The 27,394-nt window shown below is 34.8% G+C and overlaps 7 protein-coding genes and 1 non-coding gene across 8 annotated transcripts in view; 5 read left to right on the forward strand and 3 right to left on the reverse strand.

Moving 5' to 3' along the window:
• Positions 1-420: 420 nt before the first annotated feature.
• Positions 421-3,339, forward strand: LOC105957976 (uncharacterized). The gene is made up of 2 exons (XM_088813762.1): positions 421-535; positions 640-3,339. The coding sequence occupies exon 2, from the start codon at positions 815-817 to the stop codon at positions 3,335-3,337; it is 2,523 nt and encodes an 840-aa protein (XP_088669888.1). The 5' UTR covers positions 421-535; positions 640-814; the 3' UTR covers positions 3,338-3,339.
• A 227-nt stretch (positions 3,340-3,566) lies between these two features.
• Positions 3,567-4,401, reverse strand: LOC105958880 (protein S40-4). Its single transcript, XR_016029725.1, has one exon. It is a non-coding gene; the product is annotated as a protein S40-4 (transcript).
• A 4,105-nt stretch (positions 4,402-8,506) lies between these two features.
• Positions 8,507-9,261, forward strand: LOC105959136 (large ribosomal subunit protein uL11). The gene has a single exon (XM_012983179.2). The coding sequence runs from the start codon at positions 8,614-8,616 to the stop codon at positions 9,112-9,114; it is 501 nt and encodes a 166-aa protein (XP_012838633.1). The 5' UTR covers positions 8,507-8,613; the 3' UTR covers positions 9,115-9,261.
• A 2,779-nt stretch (positions 9,262-12,040) lies between these two features.
• On the forward strand, positions 12,041-14,316 carry LOC105959137 (aquaporin PIP2-7). The gene is made up of 4 exons (XM_012983181.2): positions 12,041-12,947; positions 13,204-13,499; positions 13,761-13,901; positions 14,011-14,316. Exons 1-4 carry the CDS (start codon positions 12,650-12,652, stop codon positions 14,122-14,124), a joined length of 849 nt encoding a protein of 282 aa, XP_012838635.1. The 5' UTR covers positions 12,041-12,649; the 3' UTR covers positions 14,125-14,316.
• A 3,480-nt stretch (positions 14,317-17,796) lies between these two features.
• LOC105959138 (uncharacterized) lies at positions 17,797-18,452 on the forward strand. The gene has a single exon (XM_012983182.2). It carries the CDS (start codon positions 17,899-17,901, stop codon positions 18,274-18,276), a length of 378 nt encoding a protein of 125 aa, XP_012838636.2. The 5' UTR covers positions 17,797-17,898; the 3' UTR covers positions 18,277-18,452.
• Positions 18,453-19,308: 856 nt separating this feature from the next.
• On the reverse strand, positions 19,309-21,511 carry LOC148765458 (zinc finger, C3HC4 type family protein). Its single transcript, XM_088813577.1, has 3 exons — positions 21,333-21,511; positions 21,135-21,236; positions 19,309-19,677 (listed from the first exon to the last, which is right to left on the reverse strand). The coding sequence occupies exons 1-3, from the start codon at positions 21,351-21,353 to the stop codon at positions 19,561-19,563; spliced, it is 240 nt and encodes a 79-aa protein (XP_088669703.1). The 5' UTR covers positions 21,354-21,511; the 3' UTR covers positions 19,309-19,560.
• Positions 21,512-22,033: 522 nt separating this feature from the next.
• LOC105958881 (uncharacterized) lies at positions 22,034-23,098 on the forward strand. The gene has a single exon (XM_088814115.1). It carries the CDS (start codon positions 22,431-22,433, stop codon positions 22,929-22,931), a length of 501 nt encoding a protein of 166 aa, XP_088670241.1. The 5' UTR covers positions 22,034-22,430; the 3' UTR covers positions 22,932-23,098.
• Positions 23,099-23,225: 127 nt separating this feature from the next.
• The window catches only part of LOC105958722 (uncharacterized), a 4,322-nt gene continuing 153 nt past the window's right edge, over positions 23,226-27,394 (reverse strand). The window contains exons 1-7 of the mRNA XM_088812813.1: positions 27,361-27,394; positions 26,279-26,869; positions 25,894-26,142; positions 24,191-24,827; positions 23,965-24,108; positions 23,707-23,861; positions 23,226-23,617 (exon numbers count right to left, since the gene is read on the reverse strand). The exon at positions 27,361-27,394 is cut by the window's right edge and continues 153 nt beyond it. Of these exons, the coding sequence (XP_088668939.1) occupies positions 23,354-23,617; positions 23,707-23,861; positions 23,965-24,108; positions 24,191-24,827; positions 25,894-26,142; positions 26,279-26,869; positions 27,361-27,394 (2,074 nt within the window). The 3' untranslated portion in view covers positions 23,226-23,353. The remainder of the gene's footprint in view (positions 23,618-23,706; positions 23,862-23,964; positions 24,109-24,190; positions 24,828-25,893; positions 26,143-26,278; positions 26,870-27,360) is intronic.

A 27,394-nucleotide genomic window follows, 5' to 3' on the forward strand; every position in this document is an offset into this window, starting at 1 on the left:
AAAGAAGGAATAAACGTAAAAATAAATTCAGTAATCATAATATAGGAGTATCTCTCTAAATTCCTCTGCCAAATGCATGCGAGAATGCAACGATCAACAATTGGACTCACGAGAAAAAGCATAGGCCGGAAAATCGAACCAAAAAAAATAAAAATGAAAAATCTAAAGCCGAGATGTATGGAAGAAAAAAAGGAGGAGGAAGAAAGGAAAACAAAAAACAGAGCCGGCCTTTGAGGGAAGCGAGAGATGCATTGGCTTAGGGCCCCACCTTGATGAGGGGCCCCCAAAAAAAAAAAAAAACTTTATATATATATATATATATATAAAACGTTTTAAATATTAAAATATAAATAATTTGAAAGTGGGGCCGCTGGTAGTCAGAAAAAAAGTTTGGGCTGTGTGTTTATATTTAGAATATATATTTTTGTTACTGAAAATTAGGGATTTTCAAGACTTTAATACTATAAAAATAAGAAAAAGAAAACAAATCCCAATCTCATCTTTTGCGGAGGGCAGGGACCACGAAATTCACCAGGCAAGTTTTCTTCTTCTTTTTTCCCTATTTTAATTTAAGTTTTTTAGGTCATTTATTTTTAAAATTTATTATTATATTGAAACACTTAGTTTTTTCTAATGTAGGTGAAATATTGTTTGGGGATAATCTGAACTTTCTTTGTTCTTGAAGAGTGGATTATTTCTTCGTGCCTGCTATTTGTGCTTTTAATTTTTGAAATTGCAAATTGGGTGGTTGTGTTCGGATTGTGGCTATATAATTCTTGGGTGAAATTGTGTTCTTGGATTTTGATTGGTAATAATGGGCCCTAGAAAATACATGTGTGGGAATGACAAGAAAAAGAAGAAGCAGAGAATTGAAAATTTGACTCAATCACTAGCAGGGTCACTTGATAAGTTTATTAGCAGGGAAAAAAATACAGTTGCTTCAAGTTCAAGGTTGGATGAAAATATCAGGAATACTGACTTTTCGGTTGAGACAGAAAATAATACAAGTATCAACGAAGAACAAGATCGCTCGAATGAAGATAAAGAATTGGTGAGTGAAAGCAAAAATTCGAACGAGGATTATCAAGATCAAGATTGTCGCGAAGATTGTGAAATGAGACCTTTGAACATTTATGATCCAGGGAATTGGGATAAGATTGATCACAATCTTAGAAATATTTTGGTAGAAAAAGGCCCAGTTAGAATAACAGATGATGATATTAATTTCCCAACAGACGAAGGTAGCAGGCATTTTTCTCGTATATTTTATGTTCGAGATCTACTAAATGGGGAGAAAGAAGATAGAAAATGGCTAGTATATTCACTTGTTGCGGATAGAGTATTTTGTTTTTGTTGTAAATTATTCAGGCAAGATAAATGCAATTCTCATCTCACAGCTGAAGGGTATAAGGATTGGAGAAATCTCGGTAAGCGACTTAAAAGTCATGAAACTAGTAGAGATCATCTTACTTGCATGAGTAAATGGATTGATTTGCAAATAAGATTGAAAAAGAACGAGACAATAGACAAAGGTCTGCAAGAAAGAATCAACAAAGAGAGGGAGCATTGGAAGCAAGTATTAACGAGAATAATTGCGCTTGTCAAAACTCTTGCCAGTAATAATTTAGCATTTCGAGGAAATAATGAAAAACTTGACCAAGAGAACAATGGCAATTTTTTGAGCTTCATTCAGATGATTGCAGAGTTCGATCCGGTTATGCAAGATCACCTTCGACGTGTTAAGGATGAATCTATTCGTCATCATTATCTTAGTCATAAAATTCAAAATGAGTTGATTCATATGTTAGCTGGTGAAACTAGAAGTGCAATTATTAAAATAGTCAAAGATGCAAAATACTTTTCCGTAATACTTGATTGCACTCCTGATATCAGTCATGAAGAACAAATGACTCTGGTAGTTCGATGCGTAGATATTTCAGCTGTGCCGATAACAGTAAAAGAGTTTTTTGTGCAATTTGTGAAAGTGAATGACACAACTGGCTTGGGACTTTTTAATGTACTTAAGGATGCATTGAAGGCTCTTGAACTTGATATTGCTGATATAAGAGGGCAAGGGTATGATAACGGAGCGAATATGAAAGGAAAACACAAAGGTGTTCAGAAAAGACTGCTAGAAGTCAATCCGAGAGCCTTTTATACACCATGTGGTTGTCATAGCCTAAATCTTACACTTTGTGATATGGCAAGTTGTTGTACCAAAGCTGAATCATTTTTTGGAGTAGTTCAACGCATTTACACCTTATTTGCATCTTCTACAAAGCGGTGGGATATTTTGAAACGTCATGTGCAAGAGCTTACACTTAAACCATTATCTCAAACTCGTTGGGAAAGTCGTATTGGAAGTCTTAAAGCTATTAGATATCAAGCGCCAAAAATCCGGGATGCATTACTTGACTTGGCAAATAGTGGGGAAGATGCCAAAACAAAGAGTGAAGCTAATTCTTTGGTGATACATGAACTTGAAAATTTTGAGTTCTTGTTTGGCATGGTTATTTGGCATAATTTATTGTTTACGATAAATGTTGCTAGTAAAATGCTTCAAGCTGAAGATATGGATATTGATGTTGGTATTAAACAACTTAAGAGCCTTATTTGCTTTTTTGAAAGTTACAGAGAAACTGGATTTTTAGCAGCAAAGATTGAAGCTATTGAAATTGCAAATACAATGGGAATTGAGCCTGTATTTCCTCAAAAGCGCATCATTCACAAGAAAAAACAATTTGATGAGAGTTCTAGTGAAAATGTGTTACAAGCGGCCGAAGAGAGCTTTAGAGTTAACTATTTTCTCTATGTGGTGGATCAAGCTCTTTTGTCACTTACTACAAGGTTTGAACAACTTCAAATATATGAAGAGAAGTTTGGCTTTTTGTTTGACTTGAAGAGGCTAAAATCTATTGATGATAAAACTTTGAATGATTATTGTGTCAAGCTTGAAGAATATTTGAAATATGACAGTTGCGATATTGATGGGATTGATTTGTCTATGGAATTGAAAGTTTTGAGATGTACTCTACCACAAGAACTTAAAAGGCCAATCGAAGTGTTGAACTATTTACAAGTTATAGATGGTGGTTTTCCGAATACATGGATTGCTTACAGGATTTTGCTAACGATTCCAGTTACTGTTGCGTCAGCTGAGAGGTCTTTTTCAAAGTTGAAGTTAATTAAGTCTTATCTCCGATCAACTATGTCGCAAGAAAGATTAAATGGACTAGCTATGTTGTCGATAGAAAAAGATATAGTGAAGAAGATTGATTACACTTGTGTAATTAGTGATTTTGCTTCAAAGAATGCTAGAAGAGTAATGTTTAAGTAGTTTTTTTTTTTTTTTTTTTTTTTTTTTGTTGCGAAATTTATACATTGTTATCATCTCTGTTATGGATTTTTTTTGTTATTTTAGTGATTTAATTATAATTTATTAAGTTAATGAGAGATTTGTAAAAAATATATATACAATGAAAAAAAAGTTAAATAATATTAAAATACGTGAGGGCCACATTTTTTTTAGTTCGCTTAGGGCCCCGAAAATGTTAGGACCGGCTCTGACAAAAAACCTCATCATCATCGTTAATAAATTGAATTAATTAACATAACCGCGGATTAATTAAAATCTAATCCTGAAACCCGGTTTTCTGCCAAATTGCATTTCTAAGCCGGCTCAGATCTCTCCCTTTCAGAGTCCTCCCGATGCCTTCGTGCACCGATAGGGATGCGATCCTGTTCCTCGCCAGAAACTCGTGCGGCGGAATCCACTCTCCGTTGATCTCCTCCGCCTCCGCCTCGTCGCAATCTTCGTCGTCGCTTTCCCTCCGCCGATTCTCCCTGTATTCCTCCTTCAATATCTTCGACCAATCGGGAACATTCACCGGCAACGACGCCGGCCGATCCATCCCCACACCTCTAGAACTCGGCTTCCTGGATATTCTGGAACTCGGCTTCCGCATCTCCGGCGACTGCGAACGGACGGCGGCGGAATCCCATACGTCGGACTCGTCGAGCTCGAAGATCATCGAGTCCTTATTGAGGATCTGATCGCCCTGGAGGAATCTGTAGTTCGATCTGGCGAAGTAGCTTTGAGCCATATATAATAATTATATCTATATCGAATCAACCGATTGAAAATTGATTTTGATTGCAACAATTTTTTTCTCCTCTCTCTCTCTCTTCACTCTTTGGCTTCTGAGAAAACTCCCTTTGATGAAATGATTTGTAAATGTGCTGCTTCTTAATGGAGGTTTTGATCTGCTTTTATAAAGGGGTGGAATGGATAAGGTTTCTCTCTCCTCCCCCCTTAGCTTCTCTCTCTCTCTATAAAACTGTCGTCTTCTACATATCTATCTCATTCATTTGAATTATTTTATGTATTTATTTTTATTTTTTTATCCCGGAAAGCAAATATCAGATTATTTTGATATTTGCTCCTCTGTAACTCCGATCTTTCATACGATAGGTGTCCGTGTTTGACCCCTGAAAAGTCGTAAATATGCCACATCAGATTTACTTTTATCCACTCCAGGATTTATAATTAATTACCGTGACTACGTGTCAAAATTATAACGGAACAGAACTTCATTGTTTTCTACGGAGTACGTCAAAAAAGTCGATTTTTATCTATTTATTTATTTTATTTTTGTTGAAATTAAAATATATAGTATACGGGTCGACTTTAATTTTCAAAAATAATTCTAAACAGTAAATAACTTTTATTATATCAATATTTATATGTTTAATTGTTCTTCCCAATGAGCTTACCAGTATCTTATAATATTGTGTTAGCAACTAGAAGTTCAAAATAAAATCTTAAATATGTTTTCTAATATAAGATTATTTAATTAAGGGTTTGAACTCATTATATGGTCTTTAAAAGTGTTCACTAATTTAATTATGTATATATAATCTATCTGGTTCACTTATACAATGTGTTATTTTGTATTGCGTGAATTATACGGGGTTCTTTTCGATCTATCTAATCAATACATAACTTAGTTTACGTGTGTTTATCTAGCAGATTCAGACAGAGTGCTCCATAAACAAGGACGATATTTAAATTATTTACTCGCATGTAATAACCTATCATCACATTAGTTTCTCAAAAAACGATGCTACATCAAGTAGTATTATTTAATTTATATAATATAAGTGTGATATGTTTAATTGAGCCAGTCTAATAAATCTATAATTTCTCTATTTACTGGTTATGAGCCAAATTTAGAATAACACTATTACGAAAGTTCAATCACCTTCAAATAAGGTTTGAGCCCAACAAATTAACCTTAGCCCAATCGACAAGTTATAAATGACGACTTAATTCATTTATTAAAGGTACGCCATATTATCTGAGCAATATTGCAATTCGTATTCTCTCAACTATTTTTATTATCCGCACATCTGACTGGAGCGTCGGAGGGGTTTTCACCCCGGTCTAGTTCACGTGTTCTCTGTTCGCAGGTATTTCAGGACCATCTAGCACGTGAGCACTGATCCACCTTACTCTCCCAGCTCCTTTTATCTCAAATACTTAAGATGATCTAATTCTAACATCATCAAAGTGAATAAAACAAGAAAAAATATTATGAATTATTCCAATTTTGATTGAAAATTTATCGGTGTTAGATAAGGGGGTATTATTAGAAATTTTTGAATTTTTTTAGAATAGAATTGAAATTAGATTCTCATTTCTATCCGTTTCAAGTCTTAACCGTGGTTTAGATGTTTTTCATTTCTATCCCGTTACAAGTTTAACCATGGTTTAGACTTTAGATATAGGTACATCATGACAAAGTGGGGGCATTTTGGTAAATCTAGCAGTTGTCTCTTTACGAGAGTCTTTCAAATTTATCGCCTGGTTTGAGGAGGTGGGGATATTGTTCACGTGGTTCAGGCCCCAGTTGGGCCTTCCGGGATAAGTTGACACGTGTCTGCTTGTACCTTCGATTATGCCACGTCCAAATCCCGTTCAAACGGAGTACAGTTTTTTTTTTTCTGGTAAATTACACCTAATATCCCTATAGTATGTAAAAATAATTTTAAGGTTCCTGTACTATCTGTAATTACAACCACCCCGAACATTGTTAGAATAATAGCTGAATACTGACCACTGAGTGCTATTTTCTCTAGCAGGTGCTGAATATGCCTATTTCTCAATTGGAATATTCTTAATCCAAGTTTTTTTTCTCAATAAATTAAAAAAAAAAAAAAAATACCTCGCAGTACATACGTACTCTGTGTCGATTAAATGAAAATTCGAGTTTTAATTTAAAAGGATATATAGTGTACGTTCCACCCACAGTTTTTATAATATGAAAACTTTATGAATTATGATTATGCTTCGTTTTAGTTTAGTATTCGAGTATTTGGACAGCATATTCTCTTAATTATGGTGATAAAGTTAGCTTAACACTTATGCTAGGAATTGAAGATAAAGTACTTAATTAAAGTTAATGCATCAATCAATACAATATCTACTAATTAATTAATCTAAGTAATAAGATAAGAAAAAGTATTAGCTGCAGCTGCTTTTATCAACACCATCTTCAATATGTTTTTTTCCTCCTAATGGTGCTTCAGTTATGGGGAAAAAATATGCATAGATAAAAACTTAAAAAAATATTATTCATATTCTGATTATATTTTTTCAATAAAAATTGATTTTTTTTTTCGTGTGTGTAAAAAATGGGAATAAATAGAAAATGAGAGAACAAAGTGACAAACGTTTCAATCTTTCAGTTTCACTGCTATCATTTTCTAAACATTTTCAACAAGCAATTGTTTTTGTTTCTTTTGATTTGAATCAATTTTCTATTATCTCTTATATATGTGTATTAAATAAAAACATTTTATTGACATACATTTTTCATTGATGAACCATAATAAACAAATTTGCTGTTAAATAAATTATATATCTCCATGCTGATATTCTTACAAAAAAACTATTATACTTAATTCTTATTTCGTTATACTCTTATCTGCATATATAGTATACGCGACATTAAATACAAGAATTTGATCGAACGTGTTTCGACTGAGTCAATTTTACGAGAAACTGTAAATCTACGACACTCATTTCGAGTTGTTTTTGAGCAATTCTGGTAAATTTCGAATTCTTTCATATTTGAAGTTATTTAATATTCTTTACGGTTTGAACACATTTAAAATCATAATGTCCTCATGAATTAAAAGTAACCAATTATTCTTAAATAAAATATTGATCGACATAAATAAAGATTGTGGGGTTAGTCTATAGTATATAGGGTTTGATATTCAGTGCATAAGATGCCATAGATAAAATTGGAATATAGGGACCATAAAAATTGGCATGATTGTGGTAGCATTCTCCTCCTTCACGCTCACGCTACTTTTTGTGAAAATGACATTATTATTATTAATAATAACAATAATAATAATAATAAGATTATTATTATTATTTTTTTATTTCATCATTTGATTTGACTAGGGGTTTAGTGGGACTTTCAACATGTCCATAACATTATATATTATAGGGAAAAAAAATGAAATAACTAAAACAAGTGTTAGATAATATAATATATTTCGGACCACTGTAAAGTAATTTAATCATGTTTATTAATAGTGATAAGAATTAAAAAAAAGAAACAGAAAAATGCAAATATGTATTATATGTATGAGAGAGATAATGAACAACGAAAGAGACGGCACCTTTTAAAATGGGGTTCATTTCATACAATAATACAGGTTGAGAAGAAATCTTGCGAGGAATTAGGGTAATTGCGTAATTTGGACGGGTCTAACTTATTCATTCAAATTATTCATTTTTTTTTAGATAAGAAGATTCTATTTTACTACATTTTGTGTGCTTTTGACTCGATTTGGTTCACATTTTCTCCACTTTTTGTGGCCAAATATTACAACATGCAATGTGACACGCTAGTTAAACTACTGAAATGACAGTTTTGTCCCTTTATTTTGCGTCAATTTCATCTTTTATAATCGTCGTCTTTTGGTACCACCCGAATTTCCTCCAATTTCGGGTGTGAAATTCATTACATAGCTCCCATTCTCCCTCTATATTGGTTGGATTCATTGACGTATACTACATAGATAATCAGTGCTATTTTTTGTCGTAATTATTTGCTCAGCGAATTCAACTTCATTTTACCAATAAAATCCAAAATAATAATAAAAATCATGTCATGTTTAAATCCAATATATTATTTAAATTTGCGTAAAGAGTTTATATTTCTCGTGCGATTTGCGAGTTATCGTATGAGGATTGAGTTTGTCCAATGTTTTCGATAAATTACAAAATTCGGACCGAAAAAATTCCTCAAAAAAGTATAGAAAAATATCAAATTTAAGATATACTCAGTTTACGCTACAAAATTATCATCAGCCCAGCAAGCTCCAAAACGGGTTACAGCCCATTAAACCGACCCATTTCCAATATAACTCAAACCCGAAATCGAGATCGAAAAAGCCCAAAAAATTGGATCCATTTATTTATTAATTTATTTGATACAGTCTGAATCCTCCACTAAAACCCTAGCTTATATTCCTCAATTTCGCCCACCCCCCATTTTCTCCCTCCTCACTCTCAAACCCTAGCCAGCGCCAACAATGCCGCCGAAGTTCGATCCATCGCAGGTCGTCGACGTGTTCGTCCGCGTCACCGGCGGAGAAGTCGGCGCGGCCAGCTCCCTCGCGCCGAAGATCGGTCCACTCGGTCTCTCCCCTAAGAAAATCGGTGAAGACATCGCCAAGGAAACCGCCAAGGACTGGAAGGGCCTCCGCGTCACCGTCAAGCTGACCGTCCAGAACCGGCAGGCAAAGGTCACCGTCGTGCCCTCCGCCGCCGCGCTGGTCATCAAGGCGCTCAAGGAGCCCGAGCGCGACCGAAAGAAGACCAAAAACATCAAGCACAACGGCAACATTTCCCTCGATGACGTCATCGAGATCGCGAAGGTGATGAGAAACAGATCCATGGCCAAGGAGCTGGCCGGAACCGTGAAGGAGATTCTCGGCACGTGCGTCTCTGTTGGATGCACGGTCGACGGGAAGGATCCGAAGGATTTGCAGCAGGAGATCGCCGACGGCGATGTTGAAGTTCCGATGGACTGAGCTGAATGCGGTTGAGTTTTTTTTTTCAATCCCGATTTCATAGAGTTTTTGTTATTTATTATTGTCTTTTAACTGCAATTGCTCTTTGAGTTGGAAACTGTTAAATGATAATTTTTTTTGGTATGAAGTGGATGCATTACGGGGAAATATGCTATTATGGTATTACTACTTATATATATTTGTAGTTATTCAATTGTTCAGAATGCTTATTTGCAGTTGCATTTTTGGTTTTCGTCTTGTTACCTTGGGAATTTCTGTTTAGTTATCACTTCAAAAAAATCGGCATTGCTTATAGTTGCTAAAAGCAAGCGGAGTGGCCCTTTAGAATTACCATGAAACTAAGGTAGGATTGCTTGACATATTCTGAAAGAGTCTACTTTTGTTTGAACACGTCTAGACTCTAATTATATATATGTTTGTGTGTGTGTGTGTATGTGTTTAGGTAATTTTTTTAAAATTGTTTATTTTGAGAGTAAGGAGCATATCAGCATATATCGGACCTATTTTTATTGCTGTTGCAAATTTTAATGATTAACGAGGATTGAATACGATTATGAGGTTCTTGCTTGTGGTTTGCATATTAATTCTTGGGCCTGTTCGGTTGCTTTAAGATCAAGAATAAAATTTTATATGGTTCGTCTGCAGCTGATACTGAGAAATGTGTGTGATACAAGCATTGATTTGCCAATTAAATTCTCAGCTTGTTCTTATACATTTATGTGATTGAGTACATAATATGAAGTGTAGAGGTCATTTTTTTTTTTAACTTATAACAAGTTTTGTTTGAAGGTTTTGATGTATTGGCTTTCACTTCTCGTTTCTTGTCCATGTGACAATGTTAATATGTATGAGTATGACCATTGCAGCTCGCACTAGTTGAAAAAATGTCCGGATTCCTTTTCTGCTGATTGATATTTGTCTCATACAAATTATTTGGTGAGGATTTGATCGAGTAAGCTTATGTGGGTATATTTTTATTTTTCGACAAAGGAATGCAAAACCATTAGATGTCTGTAAATGGTAGTGAAGGACCCAATCTCTACAGCCCATCACCAAGTTCTTGCTTCCTAGTTCCCGAGTTGATCGTGGTACATATTCGGTTAAAGGATATTAGCCATCGAATTGAATAGGTTTGTTTAGAAACTTCCACCTACCCACATGTTTGGCCATAAAGGAAAAACGTTCATGGCTCTTGGGCCTTTGATATGTAAGTTCTAATGCTTCTAGTATTAGAAATTAACCGTTGGATCGGATTTGGAGAGGATGGTTTTACCCAATTGCCCTTGCCCATCTAGCTAGATGATTTAACCTGGGTAAACTCGAGTGATTTCAAGAAACTTCGAGAATGAACTATACTGGCCACAAGATTTCTGGCTTTCCAAAAGCATTGGAAAGAAGAATATACTCCACCGAACTAATTATATCAGTATATAGGCCCAACCGTGTACTTGTCTTCTCCCTCGTGTTGTGTTTGGATTCATTTCTTGGTTACCGTCCAGCAATTCAATCATAATATCATTTTTTAACATTCTAAAATCTGTTGACAAAGATTTTCCTGAAAGAAATATAATTTCAATGAATAGTAAGCAGTATTACTGTTCACCAATGCAAGAATTGGACCTCTCGTTTTAGCTCAAATACTTAGAGAGATATGTATGTTCCTACCGCGTTTGCCTGTATAAGCCCCCTATTATTTGCACCGCGTGTGGTGTACCCTGTAAACCTTTCACAGTCTCCTAAACTTGAGACCATTATATAAGACAGAGCAGAACAAGGGTTTGAAGATTTGTTGATTCTTCTTGATTTGAATTTAATCAGCTTCTTCTACCAAATCCTGTCTTATTTTCGGGGTTGGGTTGTTCGAGAAACTATTGCTGGATTAGATGCCGTTTGATTCAAATAGAGACGACTTACGCACGTTTTATGTGCCTGGGGTGAAAACACCCAAATGGTTGAGGATATTAGGCAAGATTTGCAAATTTAGGTTAGCCCTACTCTATTTTGAGTACTAACCTGCAATATATACCAAGTACACATGCATAGCAAATTAAACCCTATATACACAAGTTGAAAACTTAATTTTCTTGTCTAGATTATGACTTTCACCTTCGGTCACTTTAATATATATCTTTTATAAATAGTATTTTTGTGCATTAATTTTTCATTTAATCATAAAAATTGATTTTGAGATCAATTCTTCCCCAACTCCCCTCTTTCTGCCTCAACATTATCATCAAATGAAATTAAATTACAATAAAATGAACAACTGAGAAATCTCTAGCTAGCTACTATCTTGAATTCTGTACAGTTCTATTGAAGATGACAGGTGGTGTAGTTTTAGCCATGGAAAAAGAGTTCACAGTTTTAAAGATTTTTAAGACAACCTCATCCAACATTTTTTAATTAATATATTTCGATGATCAAACTCTTATATTATTAATATATATATATTTGTGAGAGGAGAAAATTAAAGGTAAACATATAAATGATGTGGTGGGGAGTGAGTGGATAGGAATAGTGAGTCAGGACAGATGGACTTCACAGATTGGCTGGTCGGTTCCGCTGAGCTGGCGGTGGCCGGTGGTCCTACGCAACCAACTCTTTTTTCTCTATTCATCCAAGAATATTTTCCATCATACATTTTTTTTAAATGACTTTATAATTATATTTAATTAGTTGTCACATTTAATAATTAATTATCATGCAAAGTATTGATTGAGATTGGGGTGTTATCACTAACGTATCTCACCATTTATCTAAATATATAATAGAGTAATATAAATTGTATATTTTCTTTAAATTAACATCATCAGCACTGAATTAAAATATAATGGAATTTGAATAAAAATCCAATTCTCACATTTCAAGGCTGTCCCACATCGAAAAAAAAATGTGAATGAAAATAATAAAGCAGCACGATAAGCACAAGTCTACAAATAATTGAAGAACTTTTTGGGTGTCACAGATAAGTTCGTCTGGCAATTGCTAATTAAAGCAGCCATATGACAACACACACAGTGCCCAATTCAACTAAATAAATAAGTTAATTAGCATCTCTAATCTCAGTTTATTTGCATGATTAATTTAAGTGTATAATCAGATAATGATTAGTGATGTCCTGAAGATAACATTAACAACTAATCAAATACATGTTTTTTCTAAAATATATAACAATATAGAGCCGTTGGTGACGAAGGTGGGGCCCATGCAAATGCAAGCGAAGAAATTCGCCGCTAATTACATACGTTGGTCGGCTATAAGTTTCTGGTTAATTATTCGCCTAATCTCCAATTTAATTTTTTTTCCCTTAGGGGCGGCTATAAAAAAATAAACTTTAAATTAATTAATTAATTAATTAATTAATTAATTAATCCAGGCACTCTTAATCATTTAACGTTCATCTCCCCACTCCTCTTCTCCCATAAATACCGAACCCCTTTCTACTCACTTCTCACTAAAACCACCACCACCACCACCACCACGGGCCACCGGACTTTCTATTTCACACACATTTTTCGGAGATCGAATTTTTTTTATGGCAAAGGAAGTTGAATGTGCTGAGCCAGCGGCGGAGTTCGCCGCCAAGGACTACCACGACCCTCCGCCGGCGCCGCTCATCGACTACGACGAGCTCACGAAATGGTCGTTTTACAGGGCGCTGATTGCGGAGTTCATCGCCACCCTCCTCTTCCTGTACATCACCGTTCTGACTGTCATCGGCTACAAAAGCCAGAGCGAGTACGACCAGTGCGGCGGCGTTGGAATCCTCGGCATCGCCTGGGCTTTCGGCGGAATGATCTTCGTACTTGTCTACTGCACCGCCGGTATCTCCGGTGAGTTATTCGTCCCATACAAATTTATTAGGGCTCCGTTTTAATTACTTTCAATTAATTCGCGCGTGAGTAGAACGCAGGTCAGAAGCGCGTCTGTCACAACACTTCAGAAGCCGTTAGGCGGCATAAGATCTCACACACAGACACACACAATGCGTGCATTTCGCATTTTAGTAGCCATAATTAATTTGAATTAAAAAAAAATTAAAATAATAAATTGATATATTATTATTAATTAATTGAAATAATAATGCAGGAGGGCATATTAACCCGGCGGTGACGTTTGGGTTATTTTTGGCGAGGAAAGTATCACTGATAAGAGCAGTGCTGTACATGGTAGCACAGTGCTTGGGTGCTATCTGCGGTGTAGGTTTTGTAAAAGCATTCCAAAAGTCACACTACAACAAGTTCGGCGGTGGAGCTAACACGCTGGCACTCGGCTACAACAAGGGCACTGGTTTGGGTGCCGAGATTATCGGTACCTTTGTTTTGGTCTACACTGTTTTCTCCGCCACCGATCCCAAAAGAAGCGCCAGAGATTCCCACGTCCCTGTAAGCACTCCCTTCATATAAAGTTAAATCTCTATAAAATTAATACAGTGGCCATTAGTAAAATTCTATTAATTTAACGAAATATTAAATTATCGAACTAATATTAATTTAGTAGGTTCTGACCGAGCTGGGAACTGGAAGAAACTATTATTTAAGCGAGACTATTAATTTATGGAAATTCTACTGTACATACATATTATATGTATCTATATACCATATATATAAATAAATATTGATATATTTATTTTGAATTGGAATTAGGTTTTGGCCCCGCTTCCGATTGGATTTGCGGTGTTCATGGTTCACCTGGCCACCATACCGATCACCGGAACGGGTATCAACCCCGCCAGGAGTTTCGGAGCTGCAGTGATCTTCAACAATGAAAAGGCTTGGGATGACCATGTATGTACACTTTTAATTTCCACCACTTTATTAATTAATTTAATTTCCCCAAATATTTAATTTATAAATTTATAAAAAAAATGAATTTGTTAATTAAATCCATGTGCAGTGGATATTCTGGGTTGGACCGTTCATCGGAGCTGCCATCGCTGCAATCTACCACCAATTCGTCCTTAGAGCAGGTGCCATTAAAGCTCTCGGATCTTTCAGGAGCAATGCATGAAGAAAATAATGGAGATATATAAATTATCCATTTTTCTTGAATATGAAAAATTGTATATATATTCCTGTGTGTATTGCAGATGTGTGGTACTCTTTCATATATCCTTTTGGTTTTTAATTGTTTCTTTTGTTCTACTTGAGTGATTGTGTATTCATCATCATGTTCTCGTAATTTAAGGAAATGGTTTGTGTATTTCTAATTGTTCTGCCATTTTTATTTTCTAGCTATACAGTGTGAGTCAGTGATGCATTGAAAATTTTGATTTACACTTGTTTCCACGTTTTACAAATCGAAACTCCATGGCATCTGTCGGAAATGTTTTGAGGCCATTTTCGTACGTGCTTAAAAGTTTCGGGGACATTTTATTTTCTTGCTACATAGTGTGTGTGATGCATGTAAACTTCTATCTACACGTGTTTCCACGTTTTAGAAATTGATACTCCATGACATCTATCGGAAATGTCGGAAACGTTTCGAGGCTGCTTTTGTAAATATTTAAAAGTTTCAGAGACATTTCTAGTAATAATGAAAATCAGCTGGAAACACGTTTCCACCAAAGTTACACGTTATAGTATTTAAAAAAAAAATTATGAATGTACCCTATATTTTTATTATAAACATGTTTCCCCACGTTCACGTATCCCACTTTTTAAAAAATAAAAATTTCCTAATCCGTTTTCCCATTTTACCGTGTCCACGTTTTCGTGTCCGTACTACATAGATGTGTATATCTAGTTTACATATTATATTACCAAGTATTTTTTTCTTTAAATTAAAGAAGTTAATTGTCAACTATATATATATAACCTATGAGTCTATGACACGGACAATAATTGTATTAGCAACTCTAATTTTTTTTTAAAAAGAATTAAAAAAATTGACCTTGAGTTAAATTGAGAGTTGGTGCAAATTAAAGTTGCCTTCTCAACCCTCAATTATCTATGATCAATTAGGTTGTAGGGCCTTAATCTACATCTTAATGATAATTAAAGTGTTTTAATTAGTATACATCTTTCTAGGTCATTATCAACTCTCAGTGACTTATGAACTAATCCATCTTATCTTGTTCCGAAATTAAATATGCATTTCTCTTAGCTCTTTTTCTTTTTCATACATGTGAGAGAAAAGAATTTTATTTTAAAAAGTTGAGATATATTCTGAATTTTTTTTATAAATAAAAATGAATTTTTTAACATATTATATAATAGTATTTATTATTTTTAAATTACAACCACCTCTGAGGTATGGTCAAATTACGAAAACCCCCTCTTGTTTGGAATTTCATCTACACTCAACTATGAATCTTCTTACATCTCCACCCTTATGGTGTCAAATTCAATATAATCATCTAGATTTCGTGGAATGTGCTCTAGTTTGGACTCGTTATGTGTAAAAATACAGTTTCTAATGCACTACAATCTGATATATACAAGCCAAAAAACACATCTTATAATCATTTTGTTTCAAAATGTGGAGCTCAAAAAGGATAAAACGGGTACAAAAGTGATAATATTTCATATAATCAAGAAGATTCCACTAAAATTTTCTTAAAAAAAAAAAAGATTCCACTAAATTTGAAACCGCAAGGGTGGACATGTAAGAAAATTTATAGTTGAGGAGTTGTTGACTTGTTGTAACTACCCAAACAGGAGGGGGGTTTACGTAATTTTACCATACCTCGGGTGGTTGTAATTTACCCTTATTATTAATATTATTATTATTATTATTATTATTATTATTATTATTATTATTATTATTATTATTATTATTATTATTATTATTATTATTATTATTATTAATTTCCTATCTAAGTGTCAAAATTTACCACCATTCTTTATTTCTTTTCGTCAACCATTTCTTATATTAAACAAGGTGTTGTACGGATATCTAATTTTATAATTGGTCTTCTAATTAAATATGATTTTATTCGATTTCAGCCTATCCACTTATCCAGTAAATTTGGGCCGGATTTACAGAACTAGATAAGCCCAAAAATATGCACCGGCCCGCAGTGTGGTAATTTTGGTATTTTTTTTTTTTTTAAATATATATATTTATTTTTATAAAGTTCTAAAATGATTTGTATTTTCTTTTTTTGGGTATCTGTTTTTGAAGTGTGCCAAGAACAATGAAACGGTTTGGTAGGGTTGCCAGCATACCATAACCCTTCCACCCCTATCATTACAAAATTTTTGGTATTACAAAATTCCTACTAAATATTTCGTTACGACAGGGTAACGAGTCATATCGGATCAGTATTGAAATTCCGATGGAGATTTAGCAGGCAGGGTAACGAGTCATATCGGATCAGTATTGAAATTCCGATGGAGATTTAGCAGGGCATTTGGTCGGTAGGGCATTTTGGTAGAAAAATGACTAAAAACAAAAAATCGAATTTTCAAAAAGAAAAAAATTGAAAATCGAAACAAAATTTTCATTTCGGTAGACAACCGAATGTGTATGCTTGATCATAGGTTTTGTAATAGTATCTCTAAGCAAAAATCTTGTGATACATTTTGAGGTGCAATTGCATAAAACTTGTGAAACTCAATAAATGATGAGCTCTCGATCTCTCATATAAAATTATACTAACTTTTACTACTTACACACACACAACATGTGTTTGTGTGTGTGTTTTTTAATAGCATGCGCAACTTATAAGTAATAATGTGAAGAAGGTGTGACAGATGGAGAGTTTGCTTTGGAAATGGTGTAGCTATATATTTATTATTATTGCAATTTATTACCTCCTTTGCTGCTCTTATAAGCTACGAAAATCACTACCCCATTAATAATAATTAAATACTACTATGAAAAAGTGAGGAGAAAAAATGATCATTAATTATGACATTTTCATGAATGAAAAATGGTTCCTTTCTCTTATTTAGTAAATTACAGTATTAATAATCTCGTTTAAATAATATTTTTTTTCTGATTTCGACTAGAGAATACATGCTGATAAATGAATTGAATTTGACTGATCGTAACTGTATTTATTTACAGTACTACGGGATCGAATGTGTAAGTTTGAGTTGATGAAAGCTTCGTGTGTTTAGAAAAATTAATTTTTTTGTCTTACTAATTTTTAAAATTGGAAAATGAGTTTAAGTATTGTACAAATCAACATAGTAATCAGGCACAATTACAAGTGCATGTTATGATGCCACTCATGAGACACCATATCATTATTTTGACTTGCTTCCTTTCTTACTACTATTTTTTAAATATCTTGTATTGCTTTTATAATAAATTAATAAAAAAACTATTTTTGTGAGTAGACCTAATTACAAAAAAACCAAAACTCAATAAAACCTAGGTGCACTTTTAATTTTGTCTTGAAGATAATTTTTTTTTATTCAAAATTATTATATTTTTTTTTTATTCAAAATTATTTGTTATTTTAGAATCCCAACAATCCATCCTAAAGAAAACCAAAACAATAATTTTTGCAATTTCTCAATTAATGTATTTTAGCAATTTCTTTAATTTCAAGTCCTTGAAAACCCAAATAATAATTACTTATTTTTTTGGTTCCAATTTAATAACCAAAGAAATGAACAATAGCCTAGAAAGCATTAATGTTTATTTTTCAAAGCAGGAACCAAACCAAATTCATTGAAATGCAACAACCCCAATTTCCACCTATAAATTAACAAACCCCAACCCCCCCAAAACACCCACACACACAAACACTCACGCTTAAAACGCCAACTCCTACACACACTGAGAGTGCAAAACCCAACCAAAAAAAAAAGAAAGAAAACTCCTCCGGCAATGGCTTCCCTTGTGATTTTTATCATTCTCTCGACCTTCATCTCTCTTTCCACAGCCGAAGATCGCGTCCACGGCGTTGCGAACGAGGGCCCAATAGCTATCTCCCCAGAAGCATACGCATTCTTCCACCCCAACACCCTGCAGCCGGTGGCAAACAACCCCTCGCTGCCTCTAGCGGCAGCCACCGTTCAGTCTGCTCCGGCACACCAAAGCACCGCCGCCGCCACCGCCACGGGTGATCGAGGGATTGGAGCTGGCGGCGTGGCTGGAATTTCCGTAAGTTTCCTATTTGTGTGCCTCGCCGGAATTGGAGTTTACTACGTGATGGTCAAACGGCGAGTCAACATGCAAAAGGCCAATCCCGAGCAGAAAGTTTGATTTGATTTTCATTAGAATGTAGTCAATATCTATTTTCTATCTTCAAATCGTATCTTTTAATTATGTTTTAGAGATATCAGGATAAATTTTCCTGTATGTATTTTGATGGTTTGTAAAAAACAATTCAGAACTCACGTGATTTTCTTTTGAGCTAAATGATTACTTTGATTAAACAATTTACATATAGCTATTTCTCTGCATCACCTTTTTATATATTAATGTATATATATATATACACATGCATACATTACAATTTTGTATGAGGTACAATAAGAAATGTTAGTCGCTCTTAATTAGATCGATCGATAATCGATTGAGCTGATTCATTCAGTTAATTGAACGATTTACAATAACGAGAATGCACTTAGAAAAATTCGATAAGAATACATTAGTATTCTATTTATATAACATATGTTCTTTCGGGGTCAGATAATTTTTAAATCGTCTAATTCCTTATATTCATGGGGCTCTTGGAAAAAACCTCCATACCTTTCATTAATAAACTTTCAATCATATTCGGGGTCGGTTTGAAATGACTTCAACTGAGAATGGATTCGAAATTCACCGTAACTTTCAAAAAACAACTAAATATGTGTATTACGAATACGAAATTAATTATCAAATGACTTTATGAATTTATCATTATAAACCTGAAATATACCCCTAAAATCCCTCCCATCCAAATTCACCCTAAAAAAACATCTTTTTCGACGTGACATGAATATGTTCCACAAAATGTACGTTCATTCCGTATTAACTTTACCTAATTGTAATTTTAATTGCTTAATCACCATGCACAAATTACTCTATTCGAATAGCTCCAAACATGCTTAGTAGTTCGGATTTATTGTTTTATTAAAATGGCAGCAGGTACTGATGGGTTTGGACAACCAAGTTCACATTTGGGGCTACATCCAATAAGTTTACAGTGGTCTTATGGATTAGGTCTCGAATTTGGGCAAACCAGTTCCATCAAATCAATAAAAAAAGATACCGATCGTTTTCAACACCTAATCTTTTGCTATTCTACAATCAAGAAAACGCTACCATATATATGCAATAAAACACTTGTCATACAGCAGAAAATCATACACGTTCAATCACAAACGAAAGACTCTTATATTCGACAAACGAAAATGTGCATATGCTGCATGATCTACCATGTGCACAATCAAACGTACGACTCTTTAACATGTAAACGGAATCCAGAAAAACTGAGAGTAAGATATGGGTGGAGAATATTAGAAACCTTCTTCATACGGTGGTCTTCTTATTGGAATGTTCCTACCATCCGCGTGAGCTCAGAGATTCGATGAGAGGTCCTAATGCCTTGTCCACCGCTTTATTCCATACGTGTGCAAACTCCAGGCGAGCCTTTGTTCCGAAAATAGGCTCTCTTTTCTGAAGAAAAAAAAAGGTATAAAAGAGAAATTTGTAGTTAATTGAAACAATGACATCACTGTTACAACCATGATGAGTACATCATCTGCAGTATATAAAAAACGAGATGAAATCGGCATAAACTGAAAGAAACAGAGTCCGATAGTTCTTGACATGTCATAAGTATCTACTTGATACTGTTCTCGCACATTTTTCACTCTAATCGTAGTTTTAGTACCGTACTACATAGTATCGGTAATTTGACTCTGCCAAGTATTTCACACAGAAGTTTCACTTTTTTTCGTTTACAAAGTTCAGATACAGATGATGAGAATATCATGCATGCTGCCAACCAGTCGATAAACAAAATCAACATTACATAGTGTGCATAAAGACATTATCTCTATACGATTTCTCCCTTCTCCTTTCTTTTTCAATTTTTTGTTCTCTTATTTTCTTTTAGTGGGGTAATAAGATTACGAGGGGATGTAAATTAAGCAGGCAGATTTGACTACATAAATCTAAAGACCTCTCAATCACAGGATTCCTGCAGAGAATGAAACAAATCCCATAGTACCCCTTAGCTGCAGTTACCACACATGAATTTAATCTTCATCAATCCGACGCATAAACATCCTCCACTGTGGTATTTGAACATCTTTAAATTATCAATGATACTCCATAATGCAATTACAAATTATAATTATACCACCGGTTGAGCTACTAGTATTACTAATTGCATTTACATTAAATTAATTTATATAACATTGTATACCTTTACTTCAAAGGCAAAACATATTTGCCTCATAGAAAAGTTTGACAGTGTTATGAAGTCATGTACAGTACAATTTTATCTCTCGCACTAAATATTTTTGGAATAACACCTCATACAACATTACAGAAGTTCAATCCCGTCGCAATGTAGAAACGAAAATGAATCGCACTATCAACACAGTGAGTATAACACGACCTCATTATACCCTCACGAACAAGAAGTGTTTTGAGTTTGTTTAACATACATTTAATTGCATTATCTCTATCTACCTATTTATCAACTTATAAACATGTATGTACTGTGTATGTTTCATTTATGTATAGGATACAACTATATCTCTATTCACATATCTCTCAACATATACACATGTGCGTGTTAGAATAATCTAACGAAACTGCAAAGAAATATCCAAATTATGTCAGCTCCTTCTTTCAATCATTTTCTGTAACATCAAATAAAGCAACTTGACCAAAAGAAAAAGAAAAAAAAGAACTACGCTCAGATTATTAAATTTAGGTTACCACAAAATTACTTGGCTAAGAAGCAGAAATGCAAGTCAATAGACGAAGAATAGCTTCTTTCACAATCGAATTAGCTTTCACATCGGCACAATTTATCAATTTTATTGCCGAAGATACGCATAATTAAAATAAAAAAAAAAAAAAAAAAAAAAAACAGAATCCGATGAACAATAGAAAATTACCTGAGGTACAGGTTCAGAAATGGAGTTATAGATGCTTCTGCGCTGCTCAAATATCACCGCCCCAGTTAAGATGCTCCCCAGCGCCGCGCCTAACAAACGCTCCTGCACATATACATACAAATATATACAGAATGTAAATAATTAACTATACATACACAGATTAACCCAAAAAAAAAAAAGCCATGGAGAAGAGAAAACCTGAGCGAGAACGCTGATCATGATTATTATTCCGATGAAATCAGATAATTATGCTGAGAGGAAAGAAACCTGCGTTTGATTTTGAAAGGGGATTGACGGAGGAGAGAATCAATTGACGCCGGATCGGTATCACTTATTCGGGCTCGGGCCAAACGAGTTCGGTCACAATATCGGCCCAATGTAAATATGGGTCATGTATGCACAATTTAATTTTCTTGTAGGCCCAATTTTAATTAGTAAAAGTTTTTTTTCTTTTTTTTGTATAATTTTCTTGTTCACGAAGCTAATTTCTTTTTTTAACTAGTATTATTTGTATAAAAATAAACATTGATAAATATGTCAATAAATAAATTTAATATATTTTTAATTATTTATTTAATCGTGCTTCATATTGGTTGAGGCCGTTGAGCTATAATGAGCTAAAACTCGACTTATAAACTTTTTCAGATTTAATAGATTGACTCAAACTACGCTCAATTCAAATTAATTAGACTCGAGTCAAATAAAATCGAGCTAAAGAATTGAGCTTTGATAAGACACAGTTTAAATTGACACTTTTACCAACAAATTTATAAAACTAAAATAAATTGATCAACATTTGTGAGTTGGTAAAGTGTCCAACTATAGTAAGGTGGTGACTGCAAATTTTTCTCTTCTAAAATAATTTATTTCTTAATGTTGAGGATATTTGCAAATATTTTAAAAATAAACTTTTAAGCAGAACTGCCAACTTAACAAAATCCAATTATTTTCACCAAATTGAATTATAAGCAAGTAAAAAACAAAATTCCCCTCCGCCGCTCACGCCACCACTCTCCTCCACCTGCAATCCCCTCTTATCTTACCCACGTTCTCCTTCTCTCTCTCTCTAGATCTCTCTCTCTCTCTCTCTCTCTCAACCGCATTCAGAACTGCCATTTTTTCACATTGCCGGAATTTTACATATCTCCATTTTTCAGTCACAATTCTTCCCAGTCAATTCATTTCCCTGTCAAGTAAACCCCCAACAATTTCTCCAACTCCTCACTAATTAATTCTTATAGCAATTACTGATTAGGAGAAATTATTATCAATTCTTCAGCTCTGCAGATCTCATCAATGGCGTCAATTTCTCGAACCCTCGCTCTAGTCCTCTTCTTCTCAATCCAATTTTCCGCATACGCCGCTCTCTCTGCTGATTCTCCCTCACCTTCCCCTTCTCTTCCTCCCCAACCGCCTCCCAACGAAATCTCTCCGCCGCCTGCCGCCGCCTCCTCATCGCCTTCCCCCTCATCCATCTCCTCCCCTCCGGCGCCACCGCCCTCAGATCCCGCTCCGAACTCACCTTCTCCTTCTCCTTCTCCTGCGCAGAAGAAGTCTCCATCACCGGCGCCGAACGTCGCCGGAGACACTAGCAACGAGGATCAGATCAGTGCGGGTAATTTAGAGTCGGAGAAGGAGTCCTCCGGTGGGATGAGCGGCGGACAGAAGGCCGGCGTAGCAGTCGGAGTTATCGCTGGAGCGTGCATAGTAGGCGCCGGCGCGTTGCTGTACAAGAAGCGGCAGCAGAACATCCAGCGGTCGCAGTATGGGTACGCCGCCAGGAGGGAGATTCTGTAGATTTTTTTTCTCTACCCGTATAAACTCTCTGTATCTATATCTATATATATAGTACACGTATACTCAAATCAAAGTGCTTGATTATTCTTCCATAGATGTACCTGTGCTTGTACTCGAGTGATTTTCTTAATTCTTTGATGCTTAATAAATAATGAGTTGTTACTTCATTATTGTAGTATATTTGATCGCATATTTTAATTTCCATCTTTCTCCTATATTTAGTCTCATAATTTTAGTATATTTCTCACATTGTTTATTTGAATCGAACATTTCTGCTTAAAAAAAAAGATATGATTCATTCAAAGACTTACATAAATTACACATCAACACATGAAATTAAACCAAACCATGTCCTCAAACCTTACACAAATCTTACAGTAGTTACAGACTGTAACCAAATAAGCAAAGAACAAGAGTTTTAATTATTTATCTAAACCACCACCCACCACAGTGACCAACAAGGAATATTCCTCACAGCCTTCTTCTCGGACGAACTCGCAGATGCAAGTGTCGTCCAAGTTGATTCCGTTCACATTACAGAGGTTTCTCCACCCTTTCGTGCACCACAGCCGCCCGTCTTTCCATTTTATCATCTTCGATTTCCATTTATTCCCTCTTTCGTCCACCAGGAACATCGTCCCCGAAATCTTCAAACCATAGTCCACTATCACATCTTTCGGAATGTACTGGCATGCATTTTAAATCATGAGATTATATACATTAATTAGTATACACGTATAATTAATAACGTATATAAATATATAGAGAACTATACCAACTCATTCTTCCTTCGTGCAACCCTTGATCTCGACACGAAATAAGGATTTTTGGGAACCGAAGCCAGGCCCGATCGGAAGATATCAGCACCGTAACAGTCGGGAAGATCCTTCTTCTTGAAGATTCTCTCACACGGTATATTTCCGTTTCCAGCTGAAATTAATTATAAAGAGAGAAGGAGCACAATGTATGAAACAAAGCAAATGTACGAACATTAGAAAGAAAGCAAAAATTAGAAGTGATATTAATATATTACGCGTATTGCCTCTGGTCGAGTTTGTAGAAGATTTCCATTTCGATTTCGATTTCGACTTGGCATTAACCGTCTTGGAAGTCGTCCTTAACTGCTGCACGTCATCTTCATCACTTGCATCCTCATCCATATGCATATGGCCTTCACCTATATACGTGGAATAATAATAAAGAATAAAACATATTAACAATATTCAAGAATAGTAGTAGAAAAATCCACAACTACTTACATGTGTTAGGTGCACAAGGTGGATAAGCTGGTTTTGATTTATTCTTAAGCTTGGCTGCCTTTTCCAAATTAGTATTAACTAACTCATTTTCTTCTTCTTCTTCGTCTTCCTCTGGCACATAGTCATCGTCGTCATCACTATCATCATGTATGACATCATCATCATCATCATCATCATCATCATGACCATCATGACGTATGACATCATCATCATCATCATCACCATCATCTACATCCATGGATGCATCGTCATACTCCTCCTTCACAACCTTATGCTCGATTGCATTAGGAGCTCCAACATCATGATCATCATCATGTATGCCATCATCATCGTCATACTCCTGCTTCACGGCATGATGTTTGTTTGCCTTTAGAGCTCCCACACCTTTCTTTTGGCACGCGTTGCTTCCAAATATATGAAAGTCGAACAATTTGTTACCCATATACTCGAACACCATCAAATCCCCCACCTCCAAAGAATTCTCGATATAAAATTGCGTCCATCCCTCACTAAAATAACACTCATGTTCTCCATCTCTAACCACCTCCATCTCCCACGAATTTTCGTACACATCTCTGAGAATTACCCGATCTCCTAAAACTCCTCGCGTTTCCAAAGCAAACGGTGCCGGAATACGCTGCCCAGAAAAAGAAAAAAAAAAGAATTAATTAAACATACAACTACAAGTAGCTAGCTAGATGAGATCTATTAATTAGTTTTACAAGAATTCATGTATATATATATATAGAAACACGAGATCTATTTTTTTTTTCTTAAACACGAGATCAATTGAAAAGAGAAAAATTGAGAGATCGAAGAAAATGTACGAATTTTCGGGAACTCGCGATGAAATTGAAGAAGGCGTGATGAGAATTCATCTCTGGTTAATTTCCAACCCCTCTGCGTTCAAAAAAGTGAGAACAAAAGAAGATATTAGTTAGAGTTTATGTATATAATTAATAATGGCCTGGAAAAAAGACTTAGCTTATAAATTTTTTTAACAGAAGAAGAAACTAAGGTAAAAGAAATATACAAACAAGAGTCACAAGGAAGAAGAAAAGCTCAGCAGCTCTTACTGAATTGCGTGTGTTAGTGTGTGAATGTGTGTGTGTGTGTGTGTGTGTGTGTGTGTGTGTGTGTGTGTGTGTGTGTGTGTGTGTGTGTGTGTGTGTGTGTGTGTGTGTGTGTGTGTGAGAGAGAGAGAGAGAGAGAGAGAGAGAGAGAGAGAGAGAGAGAGAGAGAGAGAGATATGTTTGGGTGCTTGAATATGCATGCAGAAAAAAGGAGGTAATTGGATGGAGTGTATGAGTTTTTGTTTTACCATTTCTGGAAAGTTTGTGTATTTTTAACGTCTGTAAATATTAAAATAGCGTCGCTATATACATTACTTACAGTGGTAATAAGATTACTCAAAATGGTTGCTGACGTGGCCTACAAAAAATCGAGATTATAATAACCACTTTTCCAATTTTATTATTGTGTTTGACCCTTTTCTTCTTTTCAAATCACAAATAAATAAGATAGTAATAAGAATATAACTCTAATAATATTTAGATGAATTTGCATAATATCTGATATACATCTTCAAATCAAGAACAGAGGGAAACAGAGTCCTCAAACAAACAAAGTTTTTTTCCAAAATACATTAATTAATAATCGAATATTTATCGAACGAGTTCGCAGTTATTTATAGTCTCTCATCATATTCCCAACACACGGACCAACAAGGAATATTCCTCGGTATCTCCTTCTCGGACGAACTCGCAAATGCAAGTGTCGTCTGCATTGATTCCGTTCACATTGCAGAGGCTTCTCCACCCTTTGGTGCACCACATTCGTCCGTCTTTCCATTTCTTGATCTTCGATTTGAATTTATTCCCTCTTTCGTCCACCAGGATTATCTTCTCCGGAATCTTCAAATCATAGTCCACTATCACATCTTTCGGGATGTACTGCAGGCATGTTAAATCACATCAATCAGTATATATATATATATACATATAATATAATAATGTAAATGATAGTACAAATTTAATTTGGGATGAAGTACTGATGAATAAAAGGATAATCAAGAAAAAAAAAAAGTACCAACTCATTCTGTCTTCCCGATAGCCTCGATCTCGACACGAAAAAAGGATTTTCGGGAAACTGAGCCAGCCCTAATCTGAAGATTTCAGCACCGTAGCAGTCCGGAAGATCCTTCTTCTTGAAGATTCTCTCGCGAGGTATATCACCATCACCATCATCATTATCATCATCATCATCATCAACATCAACAACATCAATATCATCATCAACAACAACAACATCAATATCATCATCATCATCATCAGCAACATCAACATCATCATGATCATCATCCATGGATGCATCATCATACTCCTCATTAACGGTGTTGTGTTCGTTTAACATTAGAGCTCCGACGCCTTCCTTTTCGAGAGAATTTCTTCCAAAGATTCTGAAATCGAACAAGTTTTTGCCGTTATAATCGAGTATGATAAAATCCTTCAGCTCCAAAGAATTATCCTCGTAAAATTGTGTCCATCCCTCAATAAAATAACATGAATAACCTCCATCGGTAGCCACCTCCACTTCCCACATATTCGTGTATCTATCTCTGAGGATGACCCTCTTCGGTAGAGCTCCTTTCATTTTCACTACAAACGACGCAGGAATACGCTGCCCCCTCCAAAAAAAAATTAAATAAATAAAAGGGAGTAAAAAAAGAAAACCATTTTAGATAAATTTGTTTCTCAAAATATTAAAGCAATGAAATACAATTCTTGAACATTTTTTGCTTTTTAAATAGTAAACATATATAGCTAGGGAGATCTATTTAATTATATTTGTTTAATTATATACATGATGTGCAGTAACAAATTAAAGACACCAATTTTATCACTAACTAGTTTAATTTTCGAGAGATCGGTACAGAAACAGAGAAACATACACGAAAACTTGCAGTTTTGGAGCAGAAATTACAGATCTACTTAAAAACACATAATTACAAAAATAATAAAATTAGAGTATATATATATATATATATATATATATATATATATATATATATATATATATATATATATATATATATATATATAGAGAGAGAGAGAGAGAGAGAGAGAGAGAGAGAGAGAGAGAGAGAGAGAGAGATGGAGAAGGAAACGTACGAATAATTCAGAACTCATAATGCAGTTAACGAAG

This window comes from Erythranthe guttata, chromosome 14 (assembly GCF_056151865.1).
Source record: "Erythranthe guttata isolate IM_541 chromosome 14, IM_541, whole genome shotgun sequence".
Classification (NCBI taxonomy): Eukaryota; Viridiplantae; Streptophyta; class Magnoliopsida; order Lamiales; family Phrymaceae; genus Erythranthe; species Erythranthe guttata.

Bases quoted from the DNA above. Each gene is read 5' to 3' on its own strand.
- LOC105958881 (XM_088814115.1), top strand. From the start codon at position 22,431: ATGGCGTCAATTTCTCGAACCCTCGCTCTAGTCCTCTTCTTCTCAATC.
- LOC105959136 (XM_012983179.2), top strand. From the start codon at position 8,614: ATGCCGCCGAAGTTCGATCCATCGCAGGTCGTCGACGTGTTCGTCCGC.
- LOC105959137 (XM_012983181.2), top strand. From the start codon at position 12,650: ATGGCAAAGGAAGTTGAATGTGCTGAGCCAGCGGCGGAGTTCGCCGCC. The intron at 13,500-13,760 runs GTAAGCACTCCC...AATTGGAATTAG, and splicing joins CCAGAGATTCCCACGTCCCT to GTTTTGGCCCCGCTTCCGAT. The intron at 13,902-14,010 runs GTATGTACACTT...ATCCATGTGCAG, and splicing joins AAAAGGCTTGGGATGACCAT to TGGATATTCTGGGTTGGACC.
- LOC148765458 (XM_088813577.1), bottom strand. From the start codon at position 21,353: ATGATCAGCGTTCTCGCTCAG. The intron at 21,237-21,332 runs GTTTTCTCTTCT...GTATATGTGCAG, and splicing joins TGATCAGCGTTCTCGCTCAG to GAGCGTTTGTTAGGCGCGGC. The intron at 19,678-21,134 runs GTAATTTTCTAT...TTTTTTCTTCAG, and splicing joins TTTCTGAACCTGTACCTCAG to AAAAGAGAGCCTATTTTCGG.
- LOC105959138 (XM_012983182.2), top strand. From the start codon at position 17,899: ATGGCTTCCCTTGTGATTTTTATCATTCTCTCGACCTTCATCTCTCTT.
- LOC105957976 (XM_088813762.1), top strand. From the start codon at position 815: ATGGGCCCTAGAAAATACATGTGTGGGAATGACAAGAAAAAGAAGAAG.